The following is a 21782-nucleotide window of genomic DNA, read 5'->3' as shown; positions in this document are numbered from 1 at the left end:
TAGTTTTTGATACATCAACTTAGAAAATTTTTCCAAAAGATTTCAAATAGTTCAATACACCTTTTCGACCGTAGCCGCCAATTGCTGCGCGGGCCGTTTCACCACTCTAACACAGCCCCAGTCTTTTTTTGATACATCAACTTAGAAAATTTTTCCGAAAAATTTCAAATAGTTCAATGCACCTTTTCGACTGTAGCCGCAGAGAAAGCTAAGCTATAGTGTTTACGGTAGCATTTCTTATCCTCTTTTTCCAAATCTATAAGTCTATATACTGAAAAATTATTTGGTCAAGAAATCAATTATTTTTAACATTTTACATAGTCTAAAAATGACCGTATATTTGACCAAGAAATGGCAGAAATTAAAATTCGACATGATGTCAAATTAAAAATTAGAATAAATAATTTCGTTTTACAAATTAAGGTGAAAATCATAACTTTATAGTCTTTAATGCACTCCCTTCTCGCAGACCCGGTGGGATTTTACTATCCAGTGGGAAAGTAGAAATAACGAACCAAAACTCAATGGGGGTTGGAAAAAATAGCAGATTATTTTGCAGTGGGGGTTTGCTTATCTGATTATTTTCAACGGGGACAAAAATCAGAGTATAATTTCCCACTGAAAAAAAGAAATGTTCACTAGTTTCGAACCCACATCATGAAAATAATTTCTCCAGTCAAAATATCAAATAAAAACATGTACACGTTTTTTCATAAAGACATAAGGCTTCAATGGCCAAAATCCTTAAAACAAAGAACATTTTAAGGCTTTGCGGACTCTAAAACACCCAATTTCTTGGAAATTGCACAAAAAAACTCATCCGAATAAAATCCGAAGACTTCAAATATTTTGGATGTTCTTATAAAAAAAATATAATTCAAGTTTTTTAAGTCACGTGGAGCTGCCTCACAAAATTTGAGCAAAAAAATTAAAAGTGAAAAACATTAAGTTTATTTAAATAAATTAATCGATGACAACGACCTCTTGAAAAGAATCGTCTGAGTCTCGCTCACAATCATCGTCGTTTATCCCCTTAATATTATGCTCAGAGTCTTTGATCCCATAAGCCACACCATTGGTTAGTTTCAATACACTGTCTTTCTCAGGTGCTTTTATCTCCGCAATATCAACTTCTTTATCTTTGGCTAGCTTCGGTTTTGAATCATCTTCTCGTATTAATCCCAATAATGGTTGTACGGCAGCTTGGGTACCATTATGAAAAGCATCATCATACTCATCATCGTCACCATTAGGAACGCCGCTATTTTCTTTTTTGAAATTAACCATATCATCTGAGAAGGAGACTTTTGAGAGGCTCTTTTTAGAAGAAACACTCCTGTTAGAAGGGCTACCAAGGGATAAATGGCTCTTTTCAGTTGGGTTTGAATTCAAATTACCAGCCTTCGAACTACTCGTGATGTTATCGCTATCATTTTTTTCTTTTTCATGCATTTTTTCAATCAGCCTCATACTTATCTTTTTGATGGGGTTTTTCTTATTCTTAAAACTATGATTTCGGCTTCCTGCTGCATCTTTCTCCTGCATCTCTCTCAGAATTTCAGCAATGCTTCTGGTCTTCGGTCGATAAATCTGCGGCGGTGTTTTTGGATCGTTGCTTGAAGAAACGCTACCATTCAGTTTGGTATTTTTTGTTGTTTCAGCATCTTTTTCATCCACTGTGCCTGATTGATTATGTATAAAACTTTTGAAACCATCATAATCTCTTTTGGCAGCATTCTCTAGAGAATTGAATGTCCATTCATCAATGGTGTCAAGGTTAATGTCATCTTCACTCATTCCATCAAACGGGTCATCCAATTTATCTTGCACGCCCTGTAACGCCCCATATATCGCTGCTACCAAAACAGCTATCAAATATGCGCCCCAAGGTGAGCCACTCTGAGCACGTGTCAAAGCTACGAAGTACGGGCAAAGGATGATGGGTAACAGAAGTACCAGCACTTTGTTGAAAGAACGAATGGAGCGCGGTGAGCGGTATTCTCGGATAACGCGGAGTCGTTCAAAGGATAAACAGATAGCTTGTAGAAGATGATACGCTCGAGAAATGAGAGCTGGGTTTGCAGGTAGTTTGGATTCTCGAACGTTGTCAATCAGTTGGCTACAGTCGCTGTAATCTTCGTACATATAACGCGCAATGATGTTGCGGCGATCACTACGACTTGTTAGCAGGTATTCTCTCAAGTTGAACATAATCGAATGTAACTTCTTTTGTATTTGGTTCATCCATTCATCATCTAGCCCTGCACCTTTCTTCCATTCTCTCATACAAAAGAACCATAGCATTGAAGACGATTTGAAGTTAGCCAAGTCGTCCAATACTTTCTCACGGCGTTGGAAATCGGTATTGATAGAGAAAGCGAGAGGGAAAACAATTGGTGAGACAAATAGAGCAGCATTGAAATTGTAATGAATGTCAAAATGGTCAAATAGATAAACACCCCCTGAAAATAAAAGATGAAATGACAATAGTCTAATTAATATTGATAGAAGTAACAGGTTTTCTGTATCCCAGAATCTGGAGCCCTGACCATCCCAACTGCGGCCCATAACGTTGTTTTAACGTTCATTTAACGTTATATGAACGGTAGGGACGTTAGATGGACGCTATTAGGGTGTTCTGTTCTAGCTGGGATATACTGAAAATGTCTAGCCAACTCATCAAAGTTCTATAGTAGAACCATAGTCATTAAAAAAACGCTGGTCTGGAAGGCTTTTGTCTCTTTTTATTGTTAAAAGATGAAGCTTACGTACCAAAATCGATTTTTTTTGCAAACTTCTTGATCAGCTGATTAGAAAATAGACCAATCCGAAAAAAGACATTTTGTAACGTGATCAAAAAGCATGTAAATCGCAACTTGTCTTTTGTTTGTAACAAAAGAAAATTTAACTAAAAGCTAAAACAATAAATTCCCAGAGCGGAGTTTTTTATAATGACTATGGTAGAAACCTCTCTATAGTAACATCTTGAAGATGGTCCCCTAAGATTGAAGAACCAAAAGACATTTATTTGGAATAAAAAATGCTTGGCCCCTTGGTGGAGATAGAGAATAGAGATAGAGATCATTGTTCTCTAAGAAACTGCAATATTAGTTCTATTTTTCTGAAATTTGCAGAGGTCACCTTATTACACGAATATTACTAGGCAAGAAGTATTCAAAAACTGAAGAGCTTCGAGGTACGGAAAGGTTCCTCAACAGTAATAAAAAAGCACTCCTAGAGATATTAGTGAGTTTATGAATTCGAGATAAATCGAAGGAGACGGTATATAGCAAAATTAACATGTCACCAAAATCGCCTTCCACTTTGCTCGACAACGGTAAAAACAACAAAAGACCGTCGTCTGTTTAGGCGAGCAAAGGCGATATAGAGCCGTACATCAACTATCGACTTTGTTCTGCATCAACTTCACTTAACATTTCCCTCAATATTCTCCAATACACAAACTCGCTACTGGCCGTGACCCCGCCCAGATAAATGTATTCCAAATATACCGTCGTTTTGTATAAGTTTCCCATTTCCGCACTAAGCTTCTTGTCTCTTTCCTAGAATCTTTCCGCTACTTTTCCCGAAATAACCGGTATGGAATTGGAAAGGGTTTGTTTCTAAATGTAGAGAAAATCTTGTGTTTACTCACGAAACTACCTAGCTTCCCAGCTGGCACATAACGTTGTTTTAACGTTCATCTAACGTTATATGGACGTTGTGAACGTTAAATAAACGTTGAGACAACGTTGTATGGCAGCTGGGTTTCTAAAGCTTATTTTTTAACTACCCAAACATCTGGTCTTTTGTGCGGAAATGGAAATGTTCAAAACGACGATAATGTTAAATCAACAAACCTGCAGCGATGAACATCTGGAGGATGACCATAAAATTGAAATTTTCAACAAAGCTTTTTAACGTATCCAAATGAAAAGTATAAACTAGACATCCGTAATACGATTTATTGAAACCACGCATTTTTTGTATACGTTTACGTGACCATTCCCGTATAGCTTCACGTCCGTCATCTTCGAATTGCCAATTATAGTATTCGTTAATACGACGTATACTCTTGGTACTCATGGGTCCACGTTTCTTCTTGCTACGGCGTTGGATGCTGTTAAGAGGAAATGTATAGGATTTCGTGAAAGACATTTTTTTAAATAGTCTCTTGAGACCCCAAATGTAGTTTGATTAAATTTGATGAATTTCGTATTTGTAGCTTTTCCTTTTTTTAAATGGTCCCTTGAGACCCCAAATGTAGTTTGATTATGTGATGAATTTTACATTTGTAGTTTTCACGATTCATGATTTTCTTCCTTTTCTGCGTTCTGAGATTCTTCTTTTTCAATTTTATTTTTGGTTAAAATTTATACTGATCCGTCCCTCTTTATAGAATGAAGATTATAATGCTTATATTTTCTATCCTTATTTTTTCTTGAAACTTCATTTGAACCAAAACTGATTTTTTTAACTTCACAGGAAGATTTTTTAAGATAAAGCAAAAAATGATGGATTGATGATATATATTTTGAGATAGCTTTAAAAATAAACTTCCAGAAAACGGATAAAAAATTCGAACTTGGGCAGTTAGAAATCCTGCTATGTTGTTTTGTAAGCAAATTTAGTTTTATTATGTAAAGTTGACTAATTAATGTTATGTTCTAAGAGAGTGAAAATATTTAAATTAGTCAGACATGAGGTACTGTAAACTATCCTTTTAACGAGGATTACCCCTCTAATTGCATAAGATGCTTTTTTTCTAATTTGAGCTCGAAAGGAGAATCTTGTGATAGCTTTGAAATTTTAGAAAAAATGCATAAATAGTAGTAAGTAACTCCCGGGTAACGCCCGTAGTGGAAGGGTAGAAAATCAGACTACGGTGTGCAAGGCCTGGTGTTCAATCCCCGGTCGGGGCATGCCAAATACTTAGTACAAAATGGTATTTGATGCCTCTCTGCTTTGTACTTATTTATTGATTAAAGGATCAAAGGTAGCGCCCTCCTTTACCTTCGTCTTCGTGTAGCCAGCAATCGAAAGAGGAGCCTTTGGGTCACTTCGGACTACAGTTGTAGAGCAACTATCCCGAAAAATTCTTAGAAAGTCATATATATCTGCAAATACTCAACTATGGCTTGTTTACGTAACATTATTTAGAATGTGAAATTGGCCTTCTAGAAACTTTCACCAGTTGAGGGTGTATCTATTTTTTGAAGTTTAACATCTCTGGCTTAAAATACCTCTTGATATCCTCTCTTGTAAGGTCCTCTTCGATATCCAGATAGTATTGACCCCCTGGATGTCTGATATCATTAATATGTGGTCAACAGACTATTTCTAGAAAGGTCAAATACACCTCTCGAGATTTGAAAAAATGCACCCAAAAAGCCTTAAAAGGTTTCAACTTAATATGTCTTCTTACCGTAAAACGAAAATTTGCTGAAAACACCAACAAAGTACACGTCATCAATAGTTTTGAAAAGAATGACAAACAAATATTTAGTTGAACAAGGAAAAACAAATATATGTTTTATTTCAGATGAACTTCAATTTTTTGGGGGGTATTTTTAAGCCCCAAAGTTTATAAAAATAGATTTTAAAATTCGTATATTTTCAACAATATAAACAGTAGACTTTGATTTTATTTGGGCTTTATTTAGAGTTTCATAAATCTATAATTTATCCTAGTTTGGTCTACATAATTTTGAATAACTTTTAAAGCTTTCATTTAAAGCTTTCTTTTATTTTAATAAGTGAAAAATAAACCCCAAAAAGCAATAAGTAGATAAACCAAATGCGATAAAAAATCTGATCATGGATTATCAAACTTATTTTGACGAGTTCATGAGTTCAGACCTCAATATTCGATTTTAGAATACAATTCCAAAAAGGATTTTTTCTCTATAATTTCAATGATTATAGTATTCACTGATGTAAACCTCCAAATTAGAGAAAGTAAACCTAGGTAGGGGTACCATACGTAGACAAAATGGATGTCTGGTATATGCGAGCCATAATAGTCCCTTTTTACACCCACGGAAGTCTCTGAAAGGGGGACAAAAATCATAAAAGACGAATTGAGTCTCTAAAAGGGTCCTAATACCCTAAAATTACGAAATATCAAAAGTTGACGTCCTCACAGGGTGGTAAATTGTCGTAGGACCAAATTTGGAAAATGTTGGCTGAATATTGGGAAAATAGTATCTCAAAGGTCATAAAACGTTAAAAAAGGGGCAACATTTTCTCAAAGGGTCTGATTTTCGAACTTTCGCTCGGACGAGCCTGTAACCTCGTAAACTCTGGGAGGGCGGATACTTAGGCAAAATGTGTGCCGGGTACGTGCGAGCCATAAGGGTTCCTTTTTCAAACCCTCGAATGTTCCTCAAAGGGGTACGAATTTTTATCATAAATCGACTCCCTTAAAGGGTCATGAATTCTTGAAATTCGGACTAAAAAACTTTCTTTTTTAAAAATAGTCTCTCTAAGGGTGACAAAAACGTCAAAAATTGACAAAATTCTCGAAAATTTTGAGGACGATTTTCGAATTTTGGCATATCAAATTAGAGAGAGTAAATAAGGAAATTTAAGAAAGAAAACATACCCCAAAAGTTATTGGTAGTTCAATATTCCAAATAATGTAACGGTCTCCGTAGAATCAAAAGCTCAAACGTAATTTTAAAGATTAATGCAAACAAGAAAATCCCCACAAGTAAACATCAGAGCTTGTAAGACAACAAAAATACCTTCAAATACATACAGAGCACGCTTGGGAAATCAAAACATTCTGTTTTATTTGGAAAGAAAGCAGTGAGTTTTCTCTTGGCCTTCATACCAGGATTGAGGACATGATCAGACAGGATTAGGAATACAAGAATTCTTTCAATATTTTTACGCTCTATTATCGATGAATATATAATGCTTTTATTCATAAGAGATGGTCCCATCCCATAAAGTTTCCATGGACTTTATTTGGACTTTATTTTTACTGTGCGCAAATTTTAGGAGAAAAATAGTTTCACTCGAAGAATAAAAGTGCCAAGAAAAACATCATTGAATCCAGCTCATACACATTTATGACGTCATCTTAAGAACGAAAAATATCCACTTAATTTTTGGGATTCTTAAATTTCTAAGGGTTGTGTTGACATTAAAATCTGGAAGTGATCCCTTGATTAATGATTAGTGCACTCTTCCAATGTATTTCAAAAATGCCTGCCTTGAAGTAGAAAGGGCCACTGATAAACTGGGACCGATTTAGTTGTAATCTACTAACCTTAAGCCGTACATAATCAACTATAAAAATGTTAGGATCCAATTTCATGCTTGAAATACTTTAATGGCAACAGATCAATCCTTGATACACGCAATATAATATTTTATAATTTTCCTAACGGAAGCACGCAAAAAGGCCGGTATTTAAGCTGCTGTTTGTGGATAGATATCCATGATATGCACCACTGGAGAGTCTTCTGAGAACTCTTAAGATTTTCCACCCAATACGTCACTTAAACAATAGAAAAAGTGACGTATTGGGTGGAATAAAAACAGAAAAGTTGCATAATTTCGTGAAGACATTGCAATGGTCCATATCATGGATAGAGAAACAGAGGTGTTGAATATGCTTATAAAGAATAGATCATACATACATCCCTGTGTCAAATACCCGCTGGAAAATTTGGAATTTCGTCCCCGGTGAGAAAAATACACTAGATTTTCAGGCCCACTCGCAAATTGGCTTTGATTCAATCACCATTCAAAAATTAATGTTTAGTTTAGATTACTCTCCAAAACCATCCCACTGGATTTTTAACCTTGGAGCAAAAGAATTCCCATACCCATTGGTATGGTATTTGTATTTCAAAGTTTTGTATTTCAGTATGGTACAAGTTTCTTTAAGATTATTTTTTCGTCAGGTTTCGATATTAAAATCCAAATAGGAGCTCGCGCTTTGATTTTTTGCGTCAATCCGTATCATGCTCGTTTTCAAAATGTGCATCTATTTTTACCATCTTAATATTTCTTAATGTTTATGTAACCATACATTTATTTACTTTTAGTTACTTTAATAGGGAAATGAACCATTGTATATGTTAAATAAAATAATGAAAAAGCCAATTGGTATGTTTATCACCGCAGTGGAAAAAGTTTCACCAGGGCTATGAAACAGGGGTGTGATAATGGATGTAGGCAAAAAATATGCCGCGGTAGAGTTTTTAAGAAACAGCCACTTACTCTTTTCCAAAACTGGCTGGGAGGTTGCGACAAGGATGAAAAATGCTTGAAGGATGCTTATATCTTAAGCAAAATTTTAGTGAAATTCATTTTTCATCTTTGTTTTTCCATTTTTCTTTATAACAATATACCACTCCTGTTTGTCTTTTCAACGAGCACAAAATTCTAATTCTATCAAAAGTTATTGAGTTTTGACGAAAAAACACTGCCAGCTAATTTGAAATAGACTTTTTTTAGATATGCCAGGATATGCTTATAAGTGCAATGCTCGTATAAAAGTATTACAAGATTTCAAAATGACCACTTACTTTCGTATAACAGTCAAATATCCAGGAAACAAAAATGAGTTCTCATCGTCAGCTCCGCCCTCCATCTCCACGTTATTTGTAGCTTGTGCAGGTAGTGATTGTGTCCGCCCTTGATCCTTGAAACGTTTACGCCCGAATCGACGATCTCGTATACCCATCTTTGAGTCTGTAGGAAAAGAAATATCTATACCTTTGATTGACTTTTCTTAAATTTTTCGAACGTACGTCTATTGTGGATTTTGATTTTATTAAGAATACTCTTGATATTTTGAAAAAATCGTCAAAATTAAACTAAATTAAACACGTCCTCATTAATGCATAACAAAGGCAAAATAATGGTGTTAGTTCTTGTGAAATTCAAGGCCAGAGATAAAAATGCCCTAAAATGCCCATTCTTAGGTTCGGTTTCCAAATTTTATAATGGCGACATTGTTAGTATTAGTTTCATTATGTTCTTATTTAAATAAGAATATTCTTATAGAGTATATTCTTACAAAAGAACCCTTTTGTAAACCAAATAAAAAATAAAAGACTTGGATTCTATTGCCACAATATAGAGACAATAAGTTTGTTGACTGAAATTAAGGGACCAAAAACCTATGGGAGCCGAGAAGGGTCAGCGTGCGACTTTTTCCAAAGGTTGTCGAGATTTCTTTCAAGCTGTCGAGATTTCTTTCAAGCTGTCGCGTTCCTAAAAACTGTCGCGTTCCTAGAAATTTTCGCGTTCCTAAAAACTGTTGCGTTCCTAAAAACTGTTGCGTTCCTAAAAAATATCGCGTTCCCAAAAAGAATCGCAGAATCTGAAATCACGCAACAGTTTTTGAGATTGAGACAATTTTGCGGGAACGCAACAGTTTTTGGGAACGTGACAGTTTTCGGGAACGCGACAGTTTTTGGGAACGCAACAGTTTCTGAAAACGCCGCGACACTTTTTGGGAACGCGACAATTTTTTACCCTGAGTATCAGAGGTTGAGAATATTTCAACCTCTGAAGACCAATAATAGAAATTTTATCGCGCATGTGGCAATCTAATCACTGTAGAAAAAATCAAAGATGAAGAGCAAATATTACCATATTAATGTTTAGCAGATTGTATCAGTATGCACTTTACTATTTACGAATTCCCCAGAAACCTCCAAGTGTAATTGAAATGAGTTTCTTTTAAAAGAAATCTTTTACATGATCCCCAAATGTAAAACTATTACTTTAATTGAATCGAAATAATAGACAGACTTTATGTTATGATTCTCTATCACTGAATGTTTTTAAAAAGCATTGATGACATTATTGAGTTGCGTTTTCAACGACGGGAATAAAAATATCAACTTTGAACTTCATCCAAGATCTTGGATGGTCGACATGGTTTCTTTTCTCTGCGTTTATTGCGCGCTGAATAGAATCTGGATTGGTCGGCACAGCGTCGATATATGATTTCGACCTGTGCTTTTCACGGTAACACTTTTTGGGAACGCGACAGTTTTTAGGAACGCGACAATTTCTAGGAACGCGACAGTTTTTAGGAACGCGAAAATTTCTAGGAACGCGACACTTTTTGGGAACGCGACAATTTCTAGGAACGCGACAGTTTTTAGGAACGCGGCAATTTCTAGGAACGCGACAGTTTTTAGGAACGCGAAAATTTCTAGGAACGCGACAGTTTTTAGGTACGCGACAATTTCTAGGAACGCGACAGTTTTTAGGACGCGACAATTTCTGGGAACACGACACTTTTTGGGAACGCGACAGTTTGAAAGAAATCACGAAAACTTGAAAAAAATTTCGACAGCTTTCGGAAGAAGTCGCACGCTGACCCTTCTCGGCTTCCATGAAAAGCTTGTATAAGTTATATTGACACCACTGTACCTGTAAAAATACACTAAAAATGTCCTCAAATTTTCGAATAAACAGAAATCTGACGAAATTCTCACATAATAAATGGCCCCCAATAAATGTCCAAATGAGTAAAACTAAAATATTCCAGATAATGACATAATTTCAAATATAACTTATTTATTTTATTTTTAATTTAAAATCTAATTTAAGTATGCAATAAGATAAATCAAATACCTGTGTTTGCTCTTACTTGTCAGCCTAAGTCTGTCTAGCACGTCTAAGTTACTTGTTTAGTAAACGAAAAAATAAATCTTGTTTCTTCATCTTATCCGAATCCTCTTTGGATTTAATTAATTAGTGAATAAACAGCAAAAAAGGACAATAAGATAAAGAAAGTTAATTAGCCATAGCAATTATAATTCTTTATTCCTGTAGACTGATTTTCCGTCCTTTACTAAAATGATGCAGCTTAATTGATTATGATTGATTATGATTGATCTCGGTTACGTCAAGAGAGTTAATGCGGTAAATGTACATACTTTTTCTTATAAGAAAATTCTAAATAGACCTTATCGGAGTTTTTTATTTTAATAAAAAAGCGATGCATTGTGGGATTGTTTCGAGTGTATTACAATAGAATTCCCTCGAGGAATTCCTAAGAGATTTCTCTTGTAAGGCAATTTGTTGTTCTACAGGCCCGACCGACCCTATTTTTGCTAAAATCAAAAAATAATATTGAATTTCCACTACAATATATTTTACACACTAGTTATTTGTAAGAATCAAATTTGAATAAAGCTGAAAATTAATTCAAGAAATTGAAAAACTTAGAAAATCAAGCATTCCATACACTAAGATTTTATCATGATCTTCATCGAAGATAAAAAAAGTGAATTTTTGAACCAGATATTTTTTGGAAAACATTTTCGGTACTTTAGCAACCCTGATAAATGAAAAATTTACTTTTATTTTACCGACCGACCGACCCATATTTTGCTAACGATCTGCCCGTAGAACAACAAATTAAATTGGTCTCGCCTAATACACTCAAAACAATCCCACAATGCATTGCTTTTTTACAAAAATCAAAAACTCCGATAAGGTCAATTATTTTGAAGCCTTCGGATTTTCTTAACTTTTTGATTTTTAAGCTTAAAAATATTCTTAATGATGAGCAATCGCCCGGCAAACGAGAGGTCGTGGGTTCAATCCCCACTCGATTCGTTACCTTTGAGAAAACTGGGAAGTACATTAGTGCAGGATCCGTTGATTCATTACCCATAAGTAATACGCACTTGATTTCACACATTCTTAATGTGTTCTTATTTTCACCATTGTGTGAGTTTTTTTGTGCAATTTCTTAAGAAGTCGGGTGTTGTAAAGTCCGCAAAGCCTTGAAATGTTCTTAGCTTGCTTTTATATCAAAGGTCATCAAAGTCTTATGTTCTTATACACAATTTTGTTCTTATAAAAACATGACAATAAGACAAATTATATAAGAACAATGGTGACCCTGGAATTGCTAATATTTTATTGAAGTAATATAACTACCTCTATTTAACACTATAAATAAGAACAAAAAATAAGAACAGGCGAGCCTCAACAAAAAATCATTGGTTCTTATAAAAAAGAGTGTTATGCGGTAATACATTAACGAATTCAATTCTTTTGATTGGAAAAACTACCACAAAAATGTGCCTTTATAGTTCAAATAATGCTAAATTCACTTTAGTTCAGATGGGCTGATAAGATGATAAAATCATTCCAAAAATAATCCAAAGGTAAAAATATTTTTTTATCAAGAAATTATTATAAAGAACAAATTTCCCAAAAATAATTTCTAGCCTTGAACAGAATGCTTGATTTTGTAAATAAATGATTTGATGGTTTGAAATAAAACTGGAAAAAAGCAAGAAATTGATGAAAAATCTAAATTCAATCGACATTCACAACTACTAATCTTATAAAAAAAGAAAAAGCTGATCGATTTTCCTCTCAAAGGGAAAATGCCAATAATTACCGCTATCTTGATTTATTATGTACATTAAAGTTATTTCTAAAGTTTTGTATAGTCTAGCAAGCTAGACGGACTACAATCATGGTCGAAATCTATTGAGAATTAACCTTTCCAAGCCGCTAACTTTTTTGAAAAAGGCCAAAAAGTTCATCATTTTTTTCTGGAAATTTATTCTTTCGAAGGCTATTTCTTGACCAGGACAAATGATTTAGGTATCAACTTTGGTATCGTTGGAAAGCTCTTTCCCTCAGCTACAAAAAATATCAGATTTTTTTCAGGAGTTATGACCAAAAGACTGTGTATCGGTAAAATGACCTTTTCAAGACGTATATATACGCCTTTCGCCGTCTAAGGGTTAAGCTTATTTCCTCGTTTTTCGAAATTTGGAGTTCGGGCGAGAAAGTCGATTTTGGGCCATTTTTTTAATTTAATCGGATATTTCAATTTGGCTCGGGTTTATAGACTTCCAGGCTATATTATGAGCTTTATTGGACCATTTTTGAGCTTTTGGATCCTCAGATCCTAAGGTCCTAAGACTTAAGTTTCATGTTAAAACTCAGAGTTAAAACTCTATCCTTCCAACCTACTTTAGAGCACTTACAAATCGACTGTGGTTTCAAAACTTCCCGGTGAATTTCCCTTTTTTCTCAAATATTGCGACCATGATTGTAATTCAGACATAGTAGAAATAAAGCAAAAAGTAATGGAGGGAACAAATTTTAGTTTATTCAGACTAAATCCCGTAACAATGATCGTATTATCATATAACGCTTGTACTATTGTATTACACGCATTATAAACGATTCCAGTCTAAAGTTTTGACACGTTTGGACCGCTGCGAGGATGCAAGCGCTTCAATCCTTTCATATTTGGTACGCTAAGGTCCCAAATAAACGCACCCTGTTTATTCATTTTTGAAAAATACTCTAAACCTATTTTTAGTCCAGAATTACATTATTTTGGGTTTTTTTTAGGAGCCCCCAGTGGTTTTCTTGATGGCGTGATTGGCATTCTTCAAGTTCAAGATTTCGTGATTTAAAAATTCTAAAGTGCGTGATTGCGTGATCGCCGGAGGAACTATTATCTGATATTCCGATGGCGTATTGGCGGCCGCCCATGCTAAAGCTCTGAAGGGGCGGACCAATATACCATCGGTATATAAAATATGCCCGACCTTCAGAGCAAAGCGTGTCGTAGCATATTTCCACATCTGGTACCAGATAAGAGGAACCAATGTGATCAACGTGATCGTGATAGAAAGGCAATTTTACTCGGAAATTTTTCTTGCGTGATTACGTGATTTGAAAGGTGACTGGGGGCCTCTTTTGGAGGTATAATTTCCAACCCCTGGCAATTAGGTCTCCGTTTATTATATTTTGAAAGAATTTCGGATTCTCCCTTTTTTTCGGGATCCCCTGTTCTTCAAAAGTCCATTATAAGATCCAAGAAAGTAAGTTTTATTTTAAAATAGCAAATAAAGATTAGTGCGGTATTAAGTTTAAAGCCCGAAGGACTAGAGAAGAATCTGCAACCTTTCTCTTTTTTATTTCAAACACATTTTTGGCGATAGATTTTATTTTCAATTCGGTGTATGTGTGAAAACAACGCGGGTTACAATTTTCGAATTGGAAATAAGTAACTTTATTTCGTCATCAATGATTTGGAGACTCACTCACGCCACTAGGTAGTCGCAATCAGTCGCAATAAAGGAACCATACTGTAGATAAAAGATAAGGGTAATTTTTTATTAGTTCCTTGAGATTGGGTCACAATACACAAATCAAATTGAGTTGATTAGTTCAACATTTTTATAGTCTGAATCGATATAATTCCTATATAGAAAACTCTATAAGAAATTCTTTTCGCTGGAGGATGAGAAAAAGCCTAGCCGTTATGCTTTCTATTCTGCTTGACGACCTACGGAATTCGGATATTTTGAAATGAAGGTACAAAAGAAAACAAGGCGGACTAGCGACTTTAAAACTGGACACACTTCCACGGGAAATCTGTGAGCAGTTATATCCATTGTGTAAAAGAATATGATATCTGTTGTGTGCTGGCTTTGTCCCTACAATCATGGTCGTAATATTTGAGAAAAAAGGGAAATTCATCGGGAAGTTTTGAAACCACAATCGATTTGTAAGTGCTCTAAAGTAGGTTGGAAAGGTAGAGTTTTAACTCTGAGTTTTAATATGAGACTTAAGACTTAGGAGGACCTTAGGATGTGAGGATCCAAAAGTTCAAAAATAGTCCAATAAGGCTCAGAATATAGCCTGTAAGTCTGCCAACCCCTTCCGAATTGAAAGATTCGATTACATTAAAGATATAGCCCAAAATCGACTTTCTCGCCCGAACTCCAAATTTCGAACGAGGAAATAGGCTTAATTCTCAATAGACTTCGACCATGATTGTAGTCCCAGAATTTGCTTCAGCGAACCAAAGTAAAGAGACCAAAAGAATATTTATCGTTTTATTACCTTGAAATAAAGGTCTCAATCTTTCCTTCAAAGACCTAAAATATTTTTCCACGCGTGTAATTTGAAGATCAACATTATCCATACACAGGAAGGACATTTACAAGCAAAAGAGTCTCAACGATACCAGAACATTTGATGATTGTGAAATAGTTTCAACTATTTTTAATAAAATTCAATCTCGGAAACAGTGAAAATTTAAGTAATTCCAAAGTTGTAATCCCTAATAAAATGAAGAATTAAATCACTCAAAACTCCAAAGTCGTGTGATTGTTCCCTTTTCTTGTTAGAAAAATTTATTTCTATTTTTTGAAGGGAGAATCATCATCAGATATTCTTTGATAAATCCTTATCCTGTTATAGATGCCTGAGGGAAATCTTAAACATTTACCTCCATCTTTGAGATATCGAAAGCCATATTGATTTTACAAGGGCTGAAAACTTTTATGTTTTTTGAATCCCCATGTTACCAGTAATTTGTGAATTCGTATTTGAAAGACATTTGAGGAAACTATGAAACTTTACAAAAACAGTTCTTTTTTCGGTTTAAAAACATTAATTTTTGAAGAAAAATGCAAGCTTATGATACCGCGTTTGATCAGATATACAGTATAACAAATGAATATAAAGAGGTAAATATCCTTTTTTATAATATTTTCTTCAAATTGGAAAAATAACTATGGGATGTTTTCTCTAACTTGAGCCCCCAGAGGGAAGTGTACTAGGGTTCCTAGGGTTGAAAGATGCTGGGTACTGGGTATGTGCATTCTGGTCCTCCAAACCCTGAACCTAAGAGAGACTGATTTTTGCTGAAAGATGACCCTTTTTTCTCCTACCCTTTGAAGAGACTTTTTTACAGTTTTTCTCTCGAAATAAAAAACGTTCCCTCAAAATTGTGAATTTTTCCGACCCTTAGAAAGACTTTGGAAGGTGAAAAGCCGATCCTTAAGGCACGCACATACCCAGCACCCATTTTCGCCTAAGTACCCCCCCCCCGGGACTTGAGGAGACCAAAGTATTGCTTTGAATCTTTGAACTACAGAAAGATTCGAATTAAAGCTAAGTAACAATATATTTGGGTGGAAGTCGAAGTCAATGAAAAATATGCTCAACTTGGACAAACATTGCAGTTGTTAAAACAAATCATCAAAATAACGTCAGTTTATTGTTCTATTTGACAATGGAATATCCAGCCTCATTCCCATGCATAATCTCTTATTTTGATTGATGAGGAGAATAGCCCTGGACTCGCCTGGATTCTTATCGTCTCTATGGCGATTTTCAAAAAAGATTGGATCCATTTATACTGAGACGGAAAAATCGTCTGAGACGAGTAGTTTGTAAAATGTGATCTGTGGAGGCAAACCCCGGTGGAGGAGATCCTATTTATTGAAACATGAATGGAAAGTACACTCCTCCATTATGCTCATTTTCTAAATTGCTCGTCTCAGTATAAATAGAACTATTAAGTAATGTCCATACATCAGGCAGGGTAACAGATTTCGCTTTTTTAGAGGAAACAAAGATTCTTCCTTCAATTCGCAAAAGTGAAATAAATGAGTATGAGTTTGGAATACCTTATCGGGGAAAACTTCGTCGGGGAAAAGTGACGAAATTTTGGACAAGTGACGAATATTTTCCCCGGCCTTAATGCGTTTACCAACTACCAGCAAGTGACGAATTTTTCCCCGATGAAAATTTTCACCGACGAAGTTTTCCCCGATAAGGTACCCTGAAGGAAATTCAACACAAGATATTTATACATTATAGCAGGACAGTGTTATTCTTTAAACATTCTGCATTCTCTGTATTTCTCAAGGAAAATTAGTTAGCTATTTTATTTCTCTGAATTTTCCAAGGGGAATTACACAATATTTTTATAAAATGTTACTCTATAAATCGATTTTTGCGAATTTTAGCCTTTTTCGCGAAATTAAATTTGAAATCGAGTGAAAATCGACAAGGATTTTGAGAAAAGTCTAAGGTCTCTCCCAAAAACGCTGCCAATTTTATCATCTCCTCTAACTCTAAGGGTCGATTTTCAATTTTTGGCTAGGACCTACCAGTCACCTCGCAAACCTAGTACCCCCTATTTAGAGTCTTAATTTATCAGACGAGCCTTAGAATTTCTTTTGACATATTTTATTTAAGAAATCAAAAAACTTTGACGACCAATTAACGCCAGATTTAACTCCTGTTTTACTTCATATACCTCTTTGTTAAAAATTTGGTTGACAAAGTAGGCCGTGTGATGTTTAAGCCTACTCTTGTGTGCTTAAAGGGCTCTGGACATACCCAATTTTTCGATTTTACACCGACTTTAATGGCAATTTCTGCATTTTAAAAAGGTTAATGTATAACTTTTTTCATATGTCCTGTTAAACCTACCTTTTTAGAATTTAAAAATCGAAAAATTGAAATGAAAAAATTAAATGAAGAAGAAAACGAAGAGTTTTTCGAAGAAGAGTATTTCAGCTTTTAAAGCCCTTATCTCGGTAAAAATCAAACATTTTGGTATTTTTTTTGGTTCAGGTGATATATTTATTTAGTATCTAAAAATACAATTTTGGAAAATTTTTGTGGAAGTATTTTTCCTTTAAAATCTCCAAAAAACCTCATTTCTGGCAATTTTCTCCACTAAATTTTCATACGAAAACGGCTATAACTTGGGATGTAGCCAAATATAGAAAGTGTTTCCGAAAAAATCTAAGTAAAGAAATTATTTGTCAATAACTGAAAAAAAGTTTGAAACAATAGAATGATTTCCTCAAGGAGATTAGGCTTTTTTTGTGAAAAGTATATGAATAGCGTCGTTATGACGTTTATTAAGAAGGTCCATGCCACACTTATTCCTTAATTACTCATGATGTAATTACTTAAATTCATTTTTTCAAAAGCAGTTTGTTCTTAAACATGTCAAAGGAGCGAAAACATAAGGTTTTATCTTCAAATTCTGAAATTGATTTTTCACTATGTATGACCAGAGCCCTTAATTGTACTTTAGGCGTACAAACTTACGTGAGCTCGAAAAATCGCGAAATTTACAACATTTACTTTCGCGAATTTGAGGAGAAAATGTTTTTCGCGAGCATAAACTTTTGCGAATCGTTGAATAAAAATGAGAATTTTCGAATGAAAAAGTTCTCTTCGACTTTTTAAAAAGAGATTTTAGGATAAGAAAATGTCAAAAATTTGATATTTATTACGATTTCGAGGTTTTATAGATTTTCGAGATTTCCATTTTTTTTTGAGAATTTTTCGCGAGCATAAACTTTCGCGAATTGTCCTGTTAAGAATTTTCAAAGACATTTACTTTCGCGAAAAAGGTGAAAATCCGCATATCACTTTATAATGACCCGTCTATTTTTTGATCTTTATGCTACTTGAAGTGCCAAAATTAGCCAAAAAACCTTCATTTTCCTAAGGATTTTTAGTAAAATCAGGTCAATGGCATTTAATTATGACTCACCCTATTTTGTTGATTTTCAAAAAAGAAATTAAGCACACAAGAGTAATTCTTTATCTTCCAAGATAATCAACGCGCTGGGGTATTAAGACACCCCTTCTAACAGACCCCTTCTAACAGACCCGGTAGAATTTTTTCAGCCAGTTGGGATGGATTAAACAGCACAATATTTTGTGGTTAATTTCAGTGGGACAAAAATTAGAGTAAAATATTCTTATTGATCTTTATTTATATAATTTGCTCAGCTTTTTTCTGGACACGCTGCATATTTTTGGTAAGGGAAAAGCAGGGAAAAATTCTAAAACAAGTCTTATCCCATTATCTAAATACTGTTTGAAAATTCATTGAGCATCTAAATCAAATTATTTACAATATTAACATTTATCAAAAAATATTTGTACATATGATATCAAATAAAGATGATACACGCTTTTTTTTTTATAAGAATGGTGTAAATCCATTTCATCATGGATATTCTTAACTTTTTTGGGAAAATCATTCTAAAATATTCTTACAGCATTCTTAGGTTAGGATCCTAATTGACTAAAAAATTGTCTAAAAATGGCATTCTTAGCTTGAGTAGCAAAATTCTATGATAGTGATATTCTTAGCATATTCTTCATTTTTTGGCCATTTTCATCATGGACATTCTTATAAAGTGTATTCTTATAAAAAAAAAAGCGTGTAGTTTACATTAAATACATTTTGAAATTCGAAAATCATTGGAGTTTATAGAGAGGATAATTGGAAAAAAAAATATTGAACAATAAGTAGAATCATACAGCTGTTTAAATATAAAGACGATTACAAGCAGCTTTATGAAGAAATAATCTCCAAATTTTATGATAATATAAAGCAGGGCTACTTAGACTATACAATTTATCAGTGAGCAATATTCGACAATATAGTTTTCGAAACGTAATATACGGAGTAAACAACAGTTGCTCTATTATAAAGAGGAATTTTCTTTCTGTGAACAACCCCCCTTTATTGTCGGCAAATTGCAAATCGAGCTGACAATATATTGTGGACACCGTTTCGATATATTGCCGGCATTCAGTCATTATACTTTAGTGTTACAAGTAGCCCTTAAGATGTTCATTGACTGGCAGTGGTCATAACATAATGAACACAATTTAACTCAATTTCTTTGTGATCAGCAACATCTGTTGATTGTCCGAAGAAAAACATCAATAATGAGCATCAAGCAAAAGAAGCCAATAACACTATAATATGTTGTGATAATCCAGAACGCAAAATTATAAATAATTGCATCACAATAATGAGTTGGTGTTACCTCTGGCTCAACTTTACCTGTAACTGCACTAGGAGTAGTGACAACAGTCATGGTAGAATAATTGCCAATGGTCGTATTAAAAACAGGTTGCACGGTGTAAGTATGCTTTTCAGTACAATCCTTGCATTTTGGGTCCGTTTGATAAACCCACATGCTTCCTATTACAAACCAAACAATAACAAAGTAAACAAGAGGGTCTTTTCTACGATAACGTTCTCGCCAACCATTACGCTCTTGGCCATTTTGAAAAATCTTATAACCTAAACGTCCACAACATTCCAACATTTGAAAGATTCCCAAGACAATTAGATAAATAGGAATCCTTGGTTGCACTGGACAACTATGAACAAAGGTTATACCTATAGCAATCATGCCAATTGGTAGTATCAAAACAAAAGTAATCAGAAACACAAATAACAAAAAGTTGAAACAAACTGATGCAAATTTGCATCTTGCTTGAACTATTGCGTCACATGAGTCTGCGGCAACATCACTGTCATCAGCAAATGGATTGATAGCTCTCATCATTTTGTCCGAAAACAATGAATGGTAGGTAGGTGGGGCATCAGCCAAACCTGCCACATCTCTATATCTTGGCAGCTGACTTGTTGAAGGCAATGAAACAGTATCGGCCTTGATTTGTATCCTGACTACAGCATCATATGATGGGGGTGGGGGTAATGATTCTTCTCCCTTATCAGGGGGGAAGTTTTCAACTGTTCCATTTGTACTTATGGAAGCATTAGACCGTGTAGAGTTGCGTAGTTTTCCAAGACTTAAAAGATTCTCATTGAGTCGCTGCTGTTGTTGAGGTTGCTGAGAAATAGGACCATCAGGTGAATCTGGCTCTTCAACAGGTGCAACCATTTTCATGTCATTTCTTTTACATCCTAGAGAAGAAATATTCTCAAAAATCAAAATAAAATCTTCTGTTGAAAGGATCATATTAATAAGATAACTCTTATAAAATAAAGATAAAATTTCCGGATCAGTATTTTCCATAGTTGATTCAGGTTAATTTTAAAATTTAATTGAAATAAAAACAATTAGAATTCAGTGTAATTGAAAACATAGAAATTTTAAATTGCGCCTTCAATAAAACTTGTCCTAAAATATATATAGGCAAAGATAAGTGTAAAATGTGGGTTTTAAAATTTGCTTTTTTGACAGGGGGGCAAAATCTATCATAATTCATTTAATTCTCAAACAATTTCAGGCCTACATACTGTTTATTACTTGTAAAGTCAATTGTATGAAATTATGCAAACAAAAATAAACCAACCCTGTCTTTTGGGATATACAAGAGCAAAAACTTAAGAGACCATTCAATTTTATATCCTTGGAGGGGGGGGGGGTAGGGGTTGACAAAACATTTCTCAAGGTCAAAGAAATTTATTGCAATTTTCCAGGAAGTCGTAAGGGTTGGTTATTTACACATATAAATTTTTTTCTCGAGGGGATGAAGTTTTTGGAATTTACAGGAACCTGATTTCAGCAATTACTATACCAGTCAGGTGTTTAAGATAAAAACTGCAATTATTGCTCTTTTCGGAAATTATTGCCGAAAACGGCAATTTTTTTAACGATGAAATGCTGAATCAGCAGAAAAATAAAAAAAGTAAATAAATGAAAATTGCCGTTTTCGGCAATTATTGCCGTTTTTGCAAATAAAAGTTGACTTTATTATTGAACACGTGGTATTTGACACCCTCGCGATAAGAAGGCTTTCTGGCTGTGTTTCGGCATCGATGCAGGATCTTTCAACATATTATTTTAGAACTTTTCATGTTATTGAACAACGAAAGATTGAAAAAATCACTTTTAAAAATCCGAAAAACCTTTTTCTCGATGCAATTTTAAAATTTTCAAACACCTCTGACATCTTTGCCCTTAAAAGGACAACACATTTTGCTGATTCAGCATTTCATCGTTAAAAAAATTGCCGTTTTCGGCAATAATTTCCGAAAAGAGCAATAATTGCAGTTTTCATCTTAAACACCCGACTGTATACTAGGGGGTTAAAAGTATAATTTTTTATCCAGAGGGGTTATCTGTAAAATTTCAAGAGCATTTTCTGAAAAGGTTTGTTCTCCCTCAGAAGGTTTAATTGGAACAGCCCAGGTAGCAAACCAATATCCTTACCCTACCGGA

At 34.4% G+C, this 21782-nt stretch overlaps 2 protein-coding genes across 3 annotated transcripts; both read right to left on the bottom strand.

Moving 5' to 3' along the window:
* Positions 1–226: 226 nt before the first annotated feature.
* On the bottom strand, positions 227–10692 carry LOC136803465 (uncharacterized). Of its 2 annotated transcripts, XM_067060200.1 has the most exons (4): positions 10612–10692; positions 8544–8709; positions 3861–4120; positions 229–2462 (listed from the first exon to the last, which is right to left on the bottom strand). In XM_067060200.1, exons 2-4 carry the CDS (start codon positions 8699–8701, stop codon positions 964–966), a joined length of 1917 nt encoding a protein of 638 aa, XP_066916301.1. In that variant the 5' UTR covers positions 8702–8709; positions 10612–10692; the 3' UTR covers positions 229–963. The 2 variants fall into 2 exon arrangements, with proteins under 2 accessions (XP_066916302.1, XP_066916301.1); XM_067060201.1 differs by lacking the exons at positions 8544–8709; positions 10612–10692 and adding an exon at positions 6605–6717 and having other exon boundaries at positions 227–2462.
* A 7952-nt stretch (positions 10693–18644) lies between these two features.
* On the bottom strand, positions 18645–20533 carry LOC136803464 (uncharacterized). Its single transcript, XM_067060199.1, has one exon. It carries the CDS (start codon positions 20502–20504, stop codon positions 19491–19493), a length of 1014 nt encoding a protein of 337 aa, XP_066916300.1. The 5' UTR covers positions 20505–20533; the 3' UTR covers positions 18645–19490.
* Positions 20534–21782: the final 1249 nt, after the last annotated feature.

The sequence above is a fragment of the Clytia hemisphaerica genome, unplaced genomic scaffold, assembly GCF_902728285.1.
Source record: "Clytia hemisphaerica strain Z4C2 unplaced genomic scaffold, Clytia hemisphaerica genome assembly, whole genome shotgun sequence".
Lineage (NCBI taxonomy): Eukaryota > Metazoa > Cnidaria > Hydrozoa > Leptothecata > Clytiidae > Clytia > Clytia hemisphaerica.
The sequence above is the reverse complement of the archived record's forward strand: the minus strand, read 5'-3'. Positions and strand labels throughout refer to the sequence as shown.